Consider the following 19675-nt stretch of genomic DNA (forward strand, 5'->3'; position numbering starts at 1 on the left):
TATAAATGAAAGACACCCACAGGCAAATATGTAAAGCTCAGGCTCACCCCGGCTGTCCAATCAAGCTGCACGGATTCCTACATTTGGATTTACTGTAAGCCGCAATCATAAAGAACAAAGCTAAAAATCTAAGAAAAAGGATTGTTTTTTGTTGAGTCTGAACACTAAAAACACAAACAAAGAAATACGTAATCAGACAGTATATTGTTTTGTATAGAGTATTAAATATGACCGGGTACTTGTTATTATAAAGCTGTTGTCTTTTGTGCATCTAATGAGGACAGCTGAGGAAGTCTCGGGGAGTTTTTCCTGCAATATTACCATTTTCAAATGAAATTAAATGGGGATTAAAACACCAATGACTATGAACTACATATTGGCACATTGATGCTGGGTGAGTCACCTTCCTTGAATGTTTGTTCTTCGGTTACGGAATGTGAAACCTCTAATATGACCCATAAAATTAGAAACAACAACAAAGATAGGTAGCATGATGGTGTCGCAGTGGTTTAGAGTCAATGAGTTGACTGGACAGACAGTCGGTCCAGGAATTATTTTCACTCACTTTTAGCTGAGATAAACCCCACCTATGGTACACTTGGAACATACTCAGGCAGATGGACAAGACATTCCTGAAATGATTTGTATCTATTTATCTGTATAAACAGTGCTTAACTTTAAATCAGGAATGTCAAAGACATTTTGGGTCAGGGGCCACATTCAGCTTAGTTTCATCTTGAGTGGGCCGGACTAGTAAAATGGCGCCATAGTATACGTCATAGAAATGCCTTTATTTAATTTTTTTGCAAAAACCAAACCATTACTACCAAAAACCACTACAATCTCAACATAAAGCCAATTTTAATGAAATCTGCTGGTGCAAAATACAGTGAAATGTCCAAAACACTTTAGACACTGCTGCTTTAAATGAAACATCAGTTTGGCCTTTTTAAAATTGAGTGTAATTAGTGATCACAGAAAAAAACAAAAGTTCTATGTTTCATAGGCACCAGATCAATCACTGAGGTTACATGAATAGAAATATGCAGTAAATCTTAGAACTTAAATCATCCTTAAATCAAATTAGAATGTGGCCATTCACATGCACCAGATTAAAGTCTGGAACAAAGACTTACAAGACTTCAATGACAAACCAAAACACCACCTTTTTGGACACAGCTTCAAGGACCAGAGTGAGCACTTGGATCCAGTGCCATGGGAAGCAGAGTTGTGGAGGCTGTGTGTGTCGCCCACGTCTCAACAGCGTGTGGATCACAAAACAAAGTTCTCAGATGACTTAAGTCAGTGAAGCATGTATGGAAGTTTGTATGTTGAAATCTTTCATGTGCAGAATATATTCACAAATGTTTGCACATGGACACACACAGACATACGCTTCTGCAGCACAATGGACAGACCTCAATAGATTGCTCTTGCTTAAAGGTTCTTATGTCAACAGATGCAACGCAATATTCAAACATTTCCGAGTTGCTCTTTCAAGACAATGTGTGCAATCAGCCTCACGTGCAGACTACGCTGGCAGGAAAAAGCTCCAGTAACGGGGGTGGATGTGGAAGCAGTGCAATGTACAGATGTACTGGGCAGAGGGCTGTGGTTAAAGTGGCCCACGCAAGGGAGGAAGTGGTGAGTGTTGTTGGACAGAGATATGTGTTGCTTTTATGATACTGACAAAAGCCCATGGTGGTTTGTGGTCCGCAAAAAGGAGAAGTTGTAAAGGATATGCAAACTGAAAAACGAGAAATTGCTAGATTTATTGGATCGTTTGGATGTGGCAAATTAAAACTGAATACAAATATATAGCTCACCTATTCCAGTAGCTCCAGAATTGCTCATTGAGGTAGGTGCGATGGCTGTGATCATCTCCAAAGGAGGCTTTGCTCTCAATCCAGTGTACGATGTGCCCCTCCACAGCTTTTCAAAATAAATAAATTATCGGAGAAACGAAAACAAGAGTCAAGCAGGCAACAAAAGCAAAAACCCACAACATTTCCAAAGGCCTGGTCTAAATGCAACGCAATGACAAACAGAATAATCCCTTTTTGTGGAAAAGGAGTTGAGGAATTTTATTACTACAATGAGATTAAATATTTGAATACTGACCAATCGGAACCTCCAAGATGATATCAGGTGTTTTGTCGTAGCCCATTGTTCTCAGTTGGTTTTCATCTACAGGAGATAAAGCGCAAAAGATATATATCATGGCTGCTTTACGCTTGTTTTTTTATTCACCAAATAAATTCTGTTACATAATAAAGCAGGATCAACATTCTTTGCTGGCTGCTGACCTAACCACATTCACAGAGATACTGGTAACAAACCCCTAGCAGAGCAGAAGAAATATCAGTAGCGGACCGCCAGTGCAAGAAAACCATTAACTACATCTGCCCCGTATTCGCTGTCATTGCACAAAAACCTGTAAAACCCAGTTACAGAGCTGCTCCCCAGTTCACAGCTTGACAATGCTTTATAAAATATACAGCAGGAGGACAAGGTTGGCATTATAGCCTCTGTAAGCCTGACCCCTGCCTGCACGGGCTGCAGCCATTGTCCTTGACTCCTGGCGTGCTTTAGCCATTATCCCTACAACACCTGATTTCTCCATTAAATCTCAGGCTGACCAGGTCATTCAGTTCCAAGGGCCTACCTCTTTGTCTCCAGCCAAGCTCAACTAATGGGGCATGGAAAGGAATTGAGGAGAGATGGAGGGTGGCGGTGTCAGTGGTGGTGAGGAGGGAGCATCAGCCAAGGATGAAGAAAGAGAGCCGAGAGAGGTCAGTAAGGCTGCGGAGGGGCCTGTGATACACAGGGGCATCCTGGATGTGGTAATGCAGGTGTGGATGTGTATGTGGTGGGATATGTGGCAGCCTGGGTTCACACCCACTGGGCTGTTGACATACTCATGTGGCTTTGATCGCCTCTTTACATCAGCTTTGATTAAAATTAATGGGCCATCCCCGCTGTTGGGCAGCTTATTTCCAATCCATTTATCAGATGGGGGTGAGGCTGCTTCAGTGGCCCTGGTGCCCCCTGAACTCTGACAGTTTTAGAACAGTACTCTTTGCAGCCCCGAAGAAAGGTCAGCGCTCAATGTCCAAATAAATGATATGGTCTTAATGACATAGGGAATGACTTTTATCCTTCATCACTCATCTGACCTAGGGGATAATGATGATGATGATGATGGCATGGAGGTGAAGGGGGGAAGACAGGATTGAGATTGTGACCAACAAAATCATATCTGGTCCATTAACCATTAATTAAGTTCATTAAAACACAGCAGAAACTATCATAATACAAGCTTGTCAAAGTTTGAAGATATGACAATCGCATACAAAAACATTTGATTCCCTGAAATAGATTCTGGTGATCAGTCTTTGAAGTTGTTTTTATTGCAGACATAATATGCATTCTCATGTCATAGAAAGTAGCATTTTTAGAAATTCAGTTGTAGAAAAAACACTGGAGGGCAACCTGAGGGGACTGTGTATTCAATGAAAGAGAACAACTTTTGAAGCTTTTGTTCTTTACAAATTCACCAGGGGCTTGAGCATACGCATCCAGGTGCACATAATAACTCCTTGTTTTGCGTCAGTCAAGTATTGGCCTTCTTCCAATGAGCTTTACCATAAGGCTATAGTTGCGTGAACTTAATGCTTTTAAAATTCTTCTGAGGACGTTATGAGACGGCTTACCGAGAAAAGAAAGGTTCCTCTCCTTCAGCTTGTCACGGAGCAGTACCTCGTGCTCATGGCCGATAGCACTGAGAACAGAGTCAAGGATTCCCACAGACATATAGAAATAGCACCACTTCATGCTTTCTGGAATGAGCAATGGCATGAAAATAAAATACACAGGAATTCTGCTGCAAGTTTGTAAAACTGATAACTGTGGCAGCTCCAGAGTACACAGGCACGATGCGAGATCAACAGGGCATGCGCACGTTTTTGACATCAGCTCAGGATTAGACACTGATTTCCCTCCGCTATTGGTTTACTATGCAAAGTGAAAGTCACTTCTGTCATGTCAGTGGAGAGCATATTCAGAAATTTCAGGTCAACTTGAATCTGCTTTCACAACAAATCTCCAAAGTGCATTAGCTAAATGAGTCAGGCGAAACAAATGGCAGTTTGGCAAAATGCATGAAGTGCTTGGACCTTTGTAGTGCTCGGCTCATTTTCCTAAAATCTTCAAGGGAAAATTCTCTTAGAGTATCTGTCATTCTTTATTAGGTTTCAGGAGTCTTGATGCACCTGAGTGGAGCCTTGCAAATAATAAGGCTGAATACTAAAGAAGCATAACTTCTTGTTTTTCACAAGAGCTTAAAAGGTCAGTTCTGACGGCTGAAACAAAAAAAAGTTCTAATTAATACTTATGCTGTGACGATCACATATGCATAAAGAGGTATTCTTCTCACGAGGACTTCTTTGAAAGCACAGAGCAGTGGGGCGGTTATCATGAAGTCTTTGTGGCAGAGAAACTGACCCAGTTGACACTGAGAGGACTGCCACATAAAGGCAAAAAGGGGAGATGCGGAAGGAGGGCAGGAAGGGACAGGGCTGACTGACTATGAACAGAACAACACAGCCCCACCACACACGAGGACGCCTGGACAGACACAATAACATACGGACATACACATGTACACTCATTCAAATAAGTCTCCTCCCCCAGGAAATAGTCGATCTCCGACCCAGCTGGCTGCCCCCAAATAGCCTTCACTCTCATTCTGGCTTTATAGGCGAGGCCAGCGCCGCACCAGAATAAATATGTTCAGGAGTTGTGCACAAAGCACACAACTAAATCAGGAATCAATTGCATGCTAATTAATATTTACGTTGGTGAAGTGGCCTAAAGTCTCTGTGGTTCTAAACAGTGTGAAAATGCTCAACACTTAATACAATCCCATTACAAAGGCTCAAAGTTCATTCAAAATTTGTTATTTCTCTTCTGCCGGGCTTGCAAATGATCATTTCTTCTTGTATCATAGAACATTGAGTCTGATCCACTGCATGCACATGGATATGCATTTAGATCAGCGCATCCCATCCTCCTCCTCCTCCTCCTCTCTCCTCCATCGCCTTCCAGCCCCGGTGTTGGTGATAGTGGGCTGGCAGGAAGGATGAAACACTTCCTCTGTGAAGCAGAACTTTTATGTCAGGTGAAGCCAGACACATCTCATCCCCTTCAATAGCTCCTCGTCAATTTCAGGCTTAAAATTTTATGGGATAGGATACTGTTTGATGCAGTCTACCAGCGGTCCATAACAGCAGTCATTTATTGTGCACTGAAAAGAGGGGGAAGAAATATTATGGCGCGCCAAAAGGGTGGGTGGGTGTAGGGGAGGTGAGGAAAGCCCGGAGAGTGTTGGGGAAAAAGGAAAAACACAGGAGAGGATGGCAAGATTGGCAGACATGACCGCCGGCACTCACATTACCTCATCAACACACATGCTCGATGTCGCCTGTCAGCCAGGCGCTGGAGTAACGTTTAAAAACTTTAGGCACACGAGCAATGGAATTGTGGTATCAGAAAATAGATCTTTCTTGATGGAAGCATTTTGGGATATTGAATATATAACAAATCAAAACTTAAAGATCTTACTTGGTAGATATTATTGGCCAAGATTGGGTCTGGAATGAGTGACGGGTCCTTAATCATGCTGCTGATGACAGTTTTGGATGCTGAGAACAAAACAGAAAAGGAGACAAAGAGAAACATAACTAACAACAGTCTGTGTAATTTGAATTAAAAACCTTGCATCCATAGAAAACAACAGTCAGCATTAAATCCAACACAGCGAATAAAGAGACAAAAAAAAACAACCTGGACATATTGTAATTCACCATACCACTGTTAGTGCAGTTTTTTTTTTTTTGCTCTTGTTCACGTGATGGCTGCTTGGTGTCTATAGAGATTTTCTATAGATAAATGTTTCAGTCCAGAGCACAGGCACTTCATGTAGTTTATCTATGTTATGAACGCTGACTATTCTGCATCTCTCTTCCCCATTCTTCCTCTGCCAACATTATAAATCAGGAAGGAACGCCTGCCGGATCGACTCGCTGTTACTGCAACAGCAAAAAATTCCTTAAATCATTTCTTAAAAAGATTTGGATTAAATGGATTGTATCATTGTGTGACGAAATGGTTGAGGCACGCCATTTTAGTGATATATATACACATGCTCCTGACAGACTTGCAGCATTACAGACAATACAAGGAATGTTTCTATTCACATTTCAGACACGGATGATGCCTTTACCAACACTGTAGAAATTCCTAAGCTCATTTAGAAAATTGCACATATCCGTTGAAGACAGGACAGCGTATTTGGGGATTTATAAAAATGAATAAAATAAAGACAGTTTAAAAACCCCCAAATGAAAAAGGATCAATTGATTACTGCCTGGATCATTAAGCCTCTGTTAAATGGGTTTTCATTAACAGAAAAACACTTAAAACTCTTTTTCTCTTATCTTTCACTGTGCACTGCCTTCACTGGCATTAAAAAAAAAAATGAAGAAAAAAAAGACTACCACAAAGGACAAACAGTGCTGTGATTCCTCAACTATGCTATGATGAAATCCAAAGTAGGGAGGGTGCATGAAGAACAAAGCCCATTCAGCACGCTCTCCTCTCTTCTGTTTGTTGTCTCCATCTTTTCCTCCCCTGCTTTTTTCACCCCCCCTCCTGCAACCAGGTTTGTGTTCCAGTGTCTCCCAGCCATGGTGCTCCCCCAGCCCGCCCCCATAACCCCACTTCCCTTCTTAGAGCTGCAAGGCACAGGGCCGTGCTTTATTTCTCTGCTCATTTTTCTCGGAGATTGGTACCTTCACACGCAGATCCATACCATGCTCCCGCGCAGTGCAGGCGGTGGTGAAGAAAGAGGGTTATATTTTCCCCTTGAGTTAGGACACTTCATGACAAATGATAATGGATAATCAATAAAGTGGGAAATATGAGGCAGCAAACTTTATGAAGCCAGGAGACATATTACTCCCCAACAACACTGGTTTCCCTTAACAAAGTCACTACTCGACTGTGCCTAATAATCTGAAGGAAAATCAAAGGACCTGCAACCACATCAGCAATATTGGCAACTTATTCCACTTTAATGGCATTTTGATTGATTTTTTCCCTCTTCCTAATGGTCGTTTTATAGATTTGACGCTGCTTCTGAAAAACAGTAGTGTGTAATAAACCTCCCCGAAGGCAAACGTTAGCCATTAAAGCTCTTGTCTTACTAGTGCTCATAATTGGAGGTTGACCACCACCACATTTTGGTCTCTCATATAACACACATTTCTAGGACGTTTTTTTTTTCTTCTTCTCTCTCCTGTGCTTCTCAAGTGCTGGGATATTTTTGGTACCTGGCAATAATAAGCGATAGGATCCCTTTCTCCTGCTTTTTGAGCGATGGGGTTAAAAATAGCCATAAAGAGGTGACCTTGGCGCTGACATTGTGAAATTTCAGCCAGGCATTGACCTGATGAAAATGGAAGGCCAGACTGCTAATAAATCAGGATGCTTTTAAAATGAGTTTACCCTAATGCTCATTCATCACAGGCCGTAATGCCATTTGCAGGCGCAGGATTCGCTGTTGTGCACAAACACAGCAGTAAATAACAACAGGGCCCTTGCATCCTTCGCATGGTTGCAGCCTCCAACATCAGCATACATTTATTAAAGACGCCCCCGCCTTGCACGGTAGCACACCTCTACAGCACCCAGAGCTCCTATCTGCCGCACACATACACAAACACACGAGCCCTGCTCTTTAAATACACACACTCAAGGCACACACACAGGCGCGTGGCGGAAAATAAAAAGCACAATCTGAAGAACACCAGACACATAGAACAAAGCCCTGCAGCACAACTTTGCACCTTGTAAACATTCACCAAATTTACTGTAATTGTCCCATGTTGGTATAAATTCTGAATAAGGCACCATATCACACCGTCGACATCTGAACAGGAAAGAACAGAGGAGAGGAGAATAATAGATGTGAAACGCGACGCCTCCATTGGGATTTGCAAAAGAAAACAAACAGTGTAAACAAATCACAAACCTGTTTTCATATGCAACCCCAAAAACAAGGTAAACTATATAAAGCACGGTAACAGCAGCGTAGTGTGTGTTGGATTTCTCATTGCTTACTTGTGTCATTTGTAACTCCTCTTCTTTTCTCCGCTAGGGTGAAAAAGTCATTATCTCGAACACAAAAAAATGCGGGGAAACCTCATTAAATAGCAGCATTTGTTGGGGGAGGACCGTAATAAACAATAACAGATGACGATTGTTATTGCCCATGACACTGATGAGCTCCTCTGCAAGTTTGTTTATTAATTACAAAACCCACTTTTTCCTATGGGTGGGGATGGAGTTGGGGAGGGGGCAGTTACCCATTTCCCCTATATGCCCACACCCCCCTAACCACGCACTCCCCATGCACAAGCCATTGAGCTGTGGAGGGGCACTCGTTCATCAAACTTCATGGAGCAAAGGAGAGACAGGTCCTGATAATGTGCGCCGCTAAAGCTGATTTTCCATGATGAATCTCGGAGCATATAAATTGGCTAATATCTGAAAACATTTACAGATACTAGAGGAATTGACTACTTGTGGGACATGATGGATGAGGCTCTCCAACACTGGCCGACAGCTCTGCAAATCTCTGCGGCTGCCTAAAGCCCTCATTTGATTTTCCAATTTACTCCTTTTAAATTTATCCCCCCGCACTGAAAAAAAAAACAGAGGATGGGAAAGAGAGAGGGAGAGTGGGAGACATGGGAGGGGAAAAAAAAAAAAGTCTTTTCTTTTTTTTTTTTAAACTATCTGTGGTGGTGTGTAGGTGCTAGTTGATGATATGAGGTGGTATCTCCTGTGCAGGAGGAGCCCAGTCCCCGAAGAGGTTACTGGGGCAGAACTGATCTGCTTCCACCTGATTCTTCCTGATAGCGGTGAGATGAGACTCTACATTTCTCTGTGTGTGTGTGTGTGTGTGTGTGTGTGTGTGTGTGTGTGTGTGTGTGTGTGTGTGTGTGTGTGTGTGTGTGTGTGTGTGTGTGTGTGTGTCTGTAGTAATAGTAGATCTGCTGGGGAGGCTCTGCTGTGGAGCGAGGCTTCCCAGGTCAGGCCATTAGACTGTGGCAGAAGCTGACTGGAGCTTCTCTGTTGAAAAGGAGTAATTAGTATACTTGTCAAGTGAAGTGCCACGGTGCTGCTTACCTCCCTCGCACACCCCCCCACCCCTCTTACACACACACGCACGGTAAGACTCGTGCTGTCTTTGCCTCCTTACTCCCTCCCTTTTTGCTAATGAAGTGCCCTTGCTCTCATTATTTGAAAAAAAAAAAAAAAAAAAAAAAAAAAAGGGCTGCATCTACACACACAGCAGCTTTGCCACGGTGGAGAGGTGAGAGAGGGAGAAGAGGGGAGCACTTGAAGACAAGAAAGAAGGAACCATAACAATCACAGCAAGTAGAGATTTTAGTGGGGCGAGCACAATACAATATTCAGTTATCAACACGCTTTATCTTCAAAACACTGAAGTTATTATGAATTCTGTCAAGGAACCAAAGGATCATAGCAGACACTAACATTCTCACAGTGTTAACATCAAACACAGGACATTTATAACCCAGCGTACAAGGCTTCTGTAAAGGAATGTGACAATAAATCTTAAAGGCGGTCGAATCACATAGTTACAAAACATGGAGCAGCAATCTAATCTGGAGCTGGGCCTTGGGAAAATGGAAAAGGTCAAATAGCTAGCAAAATTGCCTCCTCAAAAAAGTATGTCTAAATCTAGAGGCACATCAAGTCCTGTCAAAGGAGGAATAGAGAGAAAGATGAAGAGATAGCATGATGGGGGGGAAAGGAAAGAGCATGAGCTCCCCCAGTGTGTCTGCAAGTGACTTCCAAGAAGTAATCTGGTGACACTGAACTGGAAAGACAATGCAGTGGTTTACAATATAATTCTATTAGTGTATCACTCTCACCCCACAGCCATCCATTACAATCAATTTTAATTTTAACATATTTTTCTGGAGAATAGATTTACTTGCATGTAAATTATCATAATTTGGGAAATTCCTTTGTTTTAGTTGCAGAATACAAACAAATCTTTTAACCGAGTATAGAAATAATAATAATACACTAAAAAGTGTCGATAAAGCAGATGTTGGTAACTGGCTGCAAGGTAATTTCAAATGATGGCGACAGAAGGTGGAAGGTCAATTAACCCCAAGTGCAACAAAAACTGTTGGTCCTTTAATACTATTGGACTACACACATTTTAAGGTTTTTATCAAATGCATTCTGAATCAATTAGCTTAATATATAGCCATTCAGCTCATTCTTTAGATTCAGACTCCTATCCTTATAAATTATTATTTATAATTATTAACAAATCTGTGATTAACACTCGTGTGTTATGAGGGCATTGACGACAGTCTCTTTGCAGAAACTCAAATTCTGATATTCTGGTTAAAAAAAAGAAAATATATTACTTACTTCTATTGTTTACTCAGAATTATCTCATTAAGTCTTTTTTCCTGAAGTTGTAGGGTTCAATATTGAAAAACACTCATATTAATGTATTTTTTGCACTAAGATAAAGCTATAATTTATCACATATGCACATGCAAATTTTCAAAATGTATGTTATTGTGCAGGTATGAAACAAACAGAAGCTATCCTGATATGGAGATATTTACACACACACACACACACACACACACACACACACACACACACACACACACACACACACACACACACACACACACACACACACACACTTAGGCTGCCTCAACTGGGTGCACATGTGACCTTTCCTCCCCCTTTGCCCAGTTTGTTTTCACGAGGCAAAGGAGCATTATGGATGTTGATATCATATTCAATACGCGATAAAACTGCTTTGAATGTATTGATTCATTTACAAGCGCCACCAGATAGTCTTTCACTCGACTTGACTGATGTGCTCTCCAATACTTTTGCTGCAAGGAGGAGGAGGGGGGAGGCAGCTTGTTGGCGGTGTCGTCATGTTGAGGTGTGTTGGTGTGTGTGTGGGAGGGAGGGGGCGGTGGAGGTGCGGGGGAGTGGGAGTGGTGGTGGTGGTGGGGGGGGGGACAACAAGCAAGCAAAACAAAACAAGGAAGGTACAGAAAACAATTTAAAACTCTGTATTGATCCAGCACTAGTGATTGTACATATATTCCATAGTCCCAAAGGCCCCATTCCTGTGTCTCTTAAATGCAAGGGGAAAGAGAAGGGGAATAAAAAAAAACAATGGTGCTAGGCAAAGGAAAGCCACTCACCCAGTTGGGGGTAATGTCCCTTATATAGAAGTCTATTGATCGTTGCAGCGCGCCTGCCTGCCCTCCCTCTGGAGTCCGAGGAAAACACACAAATACACCACCATGCACGGTGGAGTGCGGTCTGGGGCTGGTGGGGGGGCATGACAGATACGCCTGCCAATAGCACTGAACCAACCTGTTAGCTAATTGCCAGCAAAGACAATTATCCTTGCATTGTTTCAAAGTGAAAACACATTACTGGAGTCTAATATACACACAGGGAGATTTGAGGATTTGACCGCGCAGCCCATGTGGGCAGCAATTGATGTGCAAAGGCCAAAGAAGTCACTGAAGGTGTGTGTGTGTGTGTGTGTGTGTGTGTGTGTGTGTGTGTGTGTGTGTGTGTGTGTGTGTGTGTGTGTGTGTGTGTGCGTGTGGTGGTGGTGGGGGGTGGGGTGCAGAGAATCTCTGCCATGAGAAAGTCGGCCCTTACAAGTGGAAAGTATAATAAGATCACAATTTCTTTCCTGTTTATATTGCAGGCCGCAAACTAAAAAGTAGCTTATCGGATAAAATCTGCGGTGAATACATAACTCGTGTCCTTAACTGTGTCCCGTATCCAGTGAAAGTCATCTCGTCTCCCTGTGCCGTGTCATTTTGCGCTAGCCCGCTAAAAGTGAGACGCCGCACGCTTACACCGCTGCCGAAATTAAACAACGATCATACAGGAAGTTTCGTCTGCTACAAATCTATCCTGAGCATTAATAAAGCATGTTTTCACTGTATGGAGATGGACGGATGCAGTGTGCTATTATCTGAGACAGAGTGCGTCTCCTGGATGAATGCCCTGTTCTACAAGCTGCTCAGACTAGTATTTTGACAGGCAGTGGATAACGGTGGGTCCAAAGCAATCACATCTTTGACTTTGACAAATGGCTGTGCTGTGGTGAAGTTGAAAATAACACACATCCACTTTAATCTCTTTCTTGATTAAATTGGAAGCACGTCTTTTTGACATCACACGATTCTCTCTCAAAGCACTGCCTGCACAGAGAGACACACGCACGCTCCCAAGCACAGACCCGCTGGAAAGATATGGAACTCGGTGTGTATGTGATATTGAAGATATGAGGTGTACGAAAGGAGAGAGAGAAAATGAGAAATGCTCAAATTTGTATCTATGGTCACAAACTAATATATTACCTGCATACATGGTTAAGTGTTCTCATTAATCCATAAACATCTCTTTGTAATTTTCAAATAAAACATTTGCATGTGAAATTTTATTCTCCATCAGCACTACAGAGGAGAGGAATAGTTTGTTATTCTGCTTCAGCTTCTTCAACTTAATTTCTTCACAGGACACCAAACCAACAGGCACAAAGCGCCGGAGAGAGAGAGAGAGAGAGAGAGAGAGAGAGAGAGAGAGAGAGAGAGAGAGAGAGAGAGAGAGAGAGAGAGAGAGGATGAGGGAAGAGCAGACGATGGGGGATAGATGGATGCATCGGGGGATGAAGGAGGGTGAGGGAAGAAATCAGCAGTGTTATAAATAACACTGATGAGGTGAGCCAGCATTGATCCACACTGCAGATGAGAGGTGGGTGGTCCTCCGAGTACTTAATTGCCACTCATGTACCCCGGGATGCGGCTACCACTAAATGTGGTCCATCTCTCATTAGGGTTGGACAGGCTGAAAATACAACGGCTACCGCTGGAATTGGGACTCGAACAGAAAAGGAATTCGAAAGACAAAGTGCTACAATTAAGACTGATGTGGAGAACGGCGGTGAGGACGGGCTGAGAAATGGAGAAGTGTTACTCACGCATTTCACCGTCCAAGCTCTGAAGGAACCTGTCCAGGATGATACGAGCCATCAGTGCAGGAGACAGATCCACCTTTACATGGATTGAACAACAAAATAAAACAGAATTACCCTTAATAAAACAACTCGAGAGCGTCAATGGGGAGTTAATAGTACTTCAATACACCTTCAATACACATAGCTATGGACGGATCATTATTCTTCCCCGGAGAATGGCCCCATTTGCAAACCTTCACACTAAATCCCACATTTCCAGAGAGAAGGGCAAACATATTTTTAAAACGCCTCAGAATTACAGCACTGAAATTACACAGCCGGTCTACCTTTGGGTGATGTCACAGAGATAATAATGATCGTAATGGCCCTAAATTATATTATCGCATTCTCAAACCTTGACCCAACTTTTGACAATCCCCCGTGCAAATTGGTCTTTGAAAGCCTTGCTTTGCAGTAACCTTTCCCACGGGAACAAGAGTTCGCCCATTACGCAGACTGGCTACCTGGCTGAATTGCTTTCGCCTCTGTCAAACAGAAAAACCCCCCACCCTCCCACCCCCATCTCCTATCTTGTAAGAAATAGCAGCACACACTAAGCCCAGCCAGGAGACAATGGAGCACTTTAATCATCGTATGATCACCAAGGCAAAACTGCAGGAACCAATAGGACACACCTGAGGAACTATGGGAATTCAGTCCCTAATAGGAAGGATAGAACCTATGGCAGCAACATTCTTTGAACACAGGCACTCTGCGGTGAGGGATGTTTTTGGTTTGAGAGCTCTGACAGGTAAGAGTGCACTAATGAATGATGCTCAAGCTATCTACCTGGACACAGTGTTGTCAGTAGGATGTACTTCCACATCGAAAGATTGTACTCAAACAGACCAAACCAACAGATTATTAGTATATCCAGCACGCATGAATTATTGAAAAATGACTGCCATTGAGTATGTAAAGATGCACGTGTTAGCTTTAAAAGACATTTCTCCCTTTGTTTTAGATATATATTCTGTAAAGAAGATTTATGAAGCAATTCACAACTACATTTCTAGAGTCTACTCAGTACAGAGAGAATTAGAATATTGCTGGAAGACTTTGCCATTCCTAGCCAGCTCATTACGAAACAACATTCTTGCAGCCAAAAGATCATTTTTCCTCTTGTTAGCATAATTGGGGACCAAAAGTGAATTTGCCCTCAGCTTGCAGTGAGAGCTGAGTGTTTCATCTTTTCTGTGATGCTTCCTGGTAACGCTGGGAGCAAAGACGCTGCTGTCTAAACAATGCCTTTTCACCCACAGTAGCATTTGTTAACATCTCCATAATATTGCACTAAGGAGGCACCTTGTAAAAAAAAAAAAAAAAAAGACACTGCATGTCTGTGATAATTAAGAAGTGAGCACAGAGTTTATGCCTTCATTAAGACCTTTAATGCCGTTTCCCAATTTGCATTTGTGGCCCACAGCTGAAGCGGAGTTCTTTTGTTGCGCTCAATCCCTCAAATTTCATCTCCTTCCCATGTTCTCTCATATGGGATTTCTGGCCTGCAACTCTCCATTTAGACCTTTTGGATAACAGGAGAGCATCAGATTCTTGGTAACCTGCATCAGATATGACACATGAAAAATGACAACATTACCGAGGCTGGCCCTGCCTGAATAAGGACCATCTGATTAGTTCAGGTACTTGCATCTCCCTAATTTTCATATTAATCATGAGTCCTTCTCCACTCTCACATCAGACGGCAGCAGTTTGTGAGCTTAACATGTGACTAAGACTCAAAGAGCATTGTATTCCGGATGAGAATAATTACTGTTGGGTAAAACTCAGGTTTTATTAGCTCCCGGAGCGAAAGGATGTCACATACAGTGCAGCACAACTGTACCTGTTCTACAAGCCACTATGTTTAAGTAACCTTTGCATAAAGCTCCTCATAAAGCATGCGAAAAACATCAAACGTCGCATTAAAAGGCCTCATTGACAGACTTCTTCGGAGGGCAAAAAATACCGATGAATACTTTTCATCATTGTTAATCATTTTCCTCTCTTGGAGATATATTGTCTCATAAAGAGATGAAACTACATCAATTAGCAGTGTGGGAGACCATGAGTGCTTGGTTTAAATGTTAAGTAGCATATTAAAATGACAGTTAAATGGTTCATAGACAGTTATCTCTGTGCTGGATTTAATCCTTTCACGAAAAAAAAAAAAAAAAAAAAAAAAAAATGTGCGTCAATTAAATGGAGAATGAATAATGGCAGTTAGCTTTGAGGTACCACTGATGCATGTGAAGTACTCTAATTTTAACTAAAATCTCATTGCATGGTATTCGCACCTATCAAGCTTTAAGCGTGCATTGAAATGTGCAAAGAGGTCATACGGTGTACTCGATTGTTCAAAATGAAATGTTCAAACTGAAAAGATCACAATGTGGTCGAATGGTGAAAATCTGGCTTCACATTCTCGAGGGACAAATAATGTAATCGCCTAAAACATAAAGAGAGCGTTTAGAGGCATTATTTTGTTTGGAAATAAGAGTATTGAAAACTTCTCTCTAATGTAAGTGATAATTCACGGAGGAGGTAGAAAATATTACACACACGCTCGCGACGTGGCCAACGAGATTCATTTTCACTAATGCACTCAAACGGAAACTTCAGCAAATGACAAATTAAAATTGGTTATTTTATAGCAAGCACACAAATACCCACCACATGCATTTAGTGTTATTGAATTATTTGGATTTGAGATGTGTGGATACATTTGCTACTGAATCAACCGAGGTATAAATCCTCCTCTGACCTCCTAAAGTGAACAACTGACGAAGTGTTGAGGAGAGTAAAATTAACCGGTGACCCCCGTCTCACCTGTCCGCAGTTTGTGGGGAGTCTGCCTGAGCTGCAATTTGGAAAATTACATAATAAAACACAAAAAAAGTATTTTCACAACTGCTTAATAGAGCTGAGAGCTAATTGCATTAAATAATTGATAATGGGGCCGACCATTTTACCAATTTTGATAATGACTAGCAGACAGGGGAGGGTAACAAAAAAAAGCTGCAGCCAAAGCAAATCTGGGAATTTATGAAAACGAGTTATAAAAAAAAAAAGAAGAAAAAAGATCCTGTTACCTGATAGGCCAACTCCAGCACGACAGGAGCAGTGGGGTGTGCTTTGGACTCTCTCAGATACCTAAATGACAACAAAGAAGAGCAACAGTGAGAAAACACACACACACACACACACACACACACACACACACACACACACACACACACACACACACACACACACACACACACACACACACACACACACACACACACACACACACACACACACACACACACACACACACACACACACACACACACACACACACACACACACACACACACACACACACACACACACACACACACAGAGGGCTTTAGGGGGCCGGACCAGGCCAGCCAAGACATGCTAATGTCCCTGATGACTTTGCCCTGGGTGGCATATGGCAGGCTCTGTGCGGTTAAAACAGCACTGCTTGAAGGGCTTCAAATTTCCTTGAAGCCAGACAAGCATATGATAGTTCGTTAACCCCTGCCGCCCAAAAAGGCCTTTTTTCCCTCGCCAGCTATAACTGCAACTCCCTTTAGATCTTACCCAGATCATCTCTGAGGTTTGCTGTTGTAAGTGGATTAGAAGTGCATTATCCAGGCTTATTTTCCCCAGAACAATGGCCTAATAAGCTTGATAAAGGCTAATTGCAATATGCAAAGAGGCTTTTCCCCGTACAGCCTGTTTTCTTCTTTCTTTATTTTCTTTCTTTTTTTTTTATTTAGCCATATTCATTGAATTACAGATAATCATCCCATCATAAGCCTGCGTAAGGCAAATGTCCAAAGGCTGGTTATTTATCTATTTATTTTGCCGTTTTCACTTGACATGGAGAACAGAGGTTTAGCTCAGCAGGTGCAAGTGGAGGTCTGGAATGAATCCTGAGGGTGGTGATTTGTTTGGAGGAGATTATAACTGTCATGGTGGCCCACCTACTCTCGTGTGGCTTTGGCAAGCCCCGTGCTCAGTCAGAGAATGAGGAAGACAAAGAGAGCACATATAAGCCGGAGACAAATTTAGGGAGGAGAGGAAAATGCCGTTTTAGAGATGAGAGGAGGATAATAAGCGTGCGAGACTAAATGAAAAGAAGCAATGAAGAAGAAAAACTGGAAAGCAGAGTAATGCCGTACCTTTGGTAGTGGCTTTCCATAACATCGGGCGCGTGGTGTCTTGAGAATGTTTTTTTGGTCCGTTTCTGTTAGTAAGACATCGAACCAATCAAAAAAAAGCAAGATTGATCCTAATCATCATGGATGCATTTACCATTAACTTTTAAATGATAGTTTCGTCCAGCGTTTCTTTCCTAATGTCCTGTTCTATTCAATGAGGCATAAGAGATTTTGGGTCACCATAGATCTAATTTCAATAATTTTGCTCGGGGTCAGAGTGTGCCAAGGCACTCTTTTTCAACCCCCCCCCCCCACAACCTCCTTCCTTGAAAATATGTATTCATCTCCCCCTTTTTTCTCTCTCGATCAGACGGCGACATTATTTCCCCAATCCACATCCTGACATTTCCATGAAATTCAATTGCCATCCTTGCTGGGAAGGGAGAGGACAGAGGATAAAAGAGGAAGAGCATTGGTTAAAAACAACTTATTTAAAAACTACTACACACAAAAAAAAAAGAAGAAATGTAATTCCACAGAGACAGGCACTGTGAGTGACACCTGTCAGTGGGATGATAAATGACTCCATTTTCTGCCTGTGCTGCCTTCTGCCACTGGCGGCAGCGGCCATTTATCATCATCCGCTGTCAGCCGTGGAAAGCAGCAGTGACAGTGCGAGTCAGCAAACATTTAGCACACGCAGCCGCACTACACGGGGAAATTATTATTGTCAGAATAATAATGGTTTAGCATAATTTATTACAGGTCCACCAAATAAGCAGGGGCTAGATGTTATTAGACAGATGGATGGGAAGGCTTGGCAGACATCCACCGAGGCTCAGGCAGGCAAAGGCCCTCAATGTGAACGTCAGGGAGAGGAGGAGGGGGAGGTGGAAGTGGTGGTGGTGTAGGAGGGGGGGGGGGTTGAAATAAGTGGGGGTACGATGGTGGTGGGGGGGCATTCTCCAAACCAATCAGAAAGCTGGCAGTTCAATTACAAAGAAATAAAGGGACATTCATCATTCAATTAGGCACCTGTCAGGGCTCACAAAGGAAGAAAACTTCTAACCTGGTACTCCAGGGAGAAGATGCTCAGAAGAGTGGACTGCGAGTGACTGGAACAAATAAAAGAAGGACAAAGTTAATTACCAGAGTGCATTGCACAGAGACAAAGGGAGAGGGGAGCTTCAAAGCTGGGGCCAGCTGCCCTGTAATCTAAAAGAACATGAAAACAAGTGTGGCAAAGTTGTTCCAGATGAACACCTCTGACAAAGGATTCCTGCCATGATGGTGTGGGGGTAGAAGAAAGGGGGAGGTCCTGTGAGGTATGAGGGATGAGAAAAATATAGCCGATTTTTTTTTTTCTCCTTTCAGTCAATCATACATTAAATCCGCCTTCCTCCTTTTGTCTGTCCATTCAAAGTGCCCCGAGCTGAATTTTCTTTCCGTAATTTAAGTTTCCGCTGTCGTGAAAACTACACGTTCTAAGACTAACTATGACAAAAGTGGACAGAAATTAATGACGTTCATGCAAATAACTGACAGAGTTCAAGAGCAATTGTTGAGGAAACCACGGCGCTTATTAGCAATTGAACTCTTCCGGTTTTGGTCTGCCTTCACAATGAATGTACCGCTGTACAAAGGCAAAGTTTGACTTTTCTCCACTGCCAGTAAAGGCCATGGTGATGCCCTTCTACTGCAACTGACGGGCTTTGAAAATGGAAACTTTCCCTTCATGAAGCTGCGACTCCCATGAGTCGGTCCATTCCATGGGTTGCCTTAAGCTGCATTAATCTCCAGCTCCCGTCGATGTCAAAAAGCCTGGCAGAGAGGCCCACCTGGAAAACAGGCAACTCCGTGCCCCTCCAATACCCGGCCTCAACCCCCTCTACTGCATATGCTCAGTTCAAGATATTTAAATGTGTGACAAGGATGATTCTAATTGGATGGTGCATCGCTCAACGCCATGCACATCAACAGAAATGTACACAACACAGGTTCATATAGAAATGGATTGTCTCAAGTGAGTTTGAGTCTGAAGATACCGCTCTCAGTACACTTGATTGTTAAACTTAATGGACATTTCATTACAAGTCACCTGAGAACACTATGTAAATGCTCATGAGAAGCTGGAGCCTCCGACCTGCATTACAATATTGAGTCGGCACCGGGGTCTCAACATCAATCACTATAACCCATGAAATCACCGTGTGACGTGTCGACAAAGGCAAAAAAAGGATCCCCAGCATCGTTTCCTGTCTGTGACTGTTTCTTTACAAAATGGCAGTCTTTCGTGCAGGAAAAGTTTGGGTGTTTATAA

General features: G+C 42.5%; 1 protein-coding gene across 4 annotated transcripts in view; it reads right to left on the bottom strand.

Moving 5' to 3' along the window:
• Positions 1 to 19675, bottom strand: part of cdin1 (CDAN1 interacting nuclease 1) — a 55432-nt gene that overhangs the window by 25650 nt on the left and 10107 nt on the right. For 2 of the 4 annotated variants that reach the window (XM_080479369.1, XM_080479370.1), the window contains exons 3-11: positions 18425 to 18470; positions 17377 to 17441; positions 16276 to 16336; positions 13148 to 13220; positions 5623 to 5702; positions 5256 to 5305; positions 3714 to 3781; positions 2122 to 2187; positions 1827 to 1932 (exon numbers count right to left, since the gene is read on the bottom strand). In XM_080479369.1, coding sequence (XP_080335495.1) covers positions 1827 to 1932; positions 2122 to 2187; positions 3714 to 3781; positions 5256 to 5305; positions 5623 to 5702; positions 13148 to 13220; positions 16276 to 16336; positions 17377 to 17441; positions 18425 to 18470 — 615 coding nt within the window. The remainder of the gene's footprint in view (positions 1 to 1826; positions 1933 to 2121; positions 2188 to 3713; positions 3782 to 5255; positions 5306 to 5622; positions 5703 to 13147; positions 13221 to 16275; positions 16337 to 17376; positions 17442 to 18424; positions 18471 to 19675) is intronic. The other 2 variants (XM_080479371.1, XM_080479372.1) reach the window with 1 other exon arrangement.

Source organism: Lipophrys pholis (genome assembly GCF_963383615.2).
Source record: "Lipophrys pholis genome assembly, chromosome: 14".
Lineage (NCBI taxonomy): Eukaryota > Metazoa > Chordata > Actinopteri > Blenniiformes > Blenniidae > Lipophrys > Lipophrys pholis.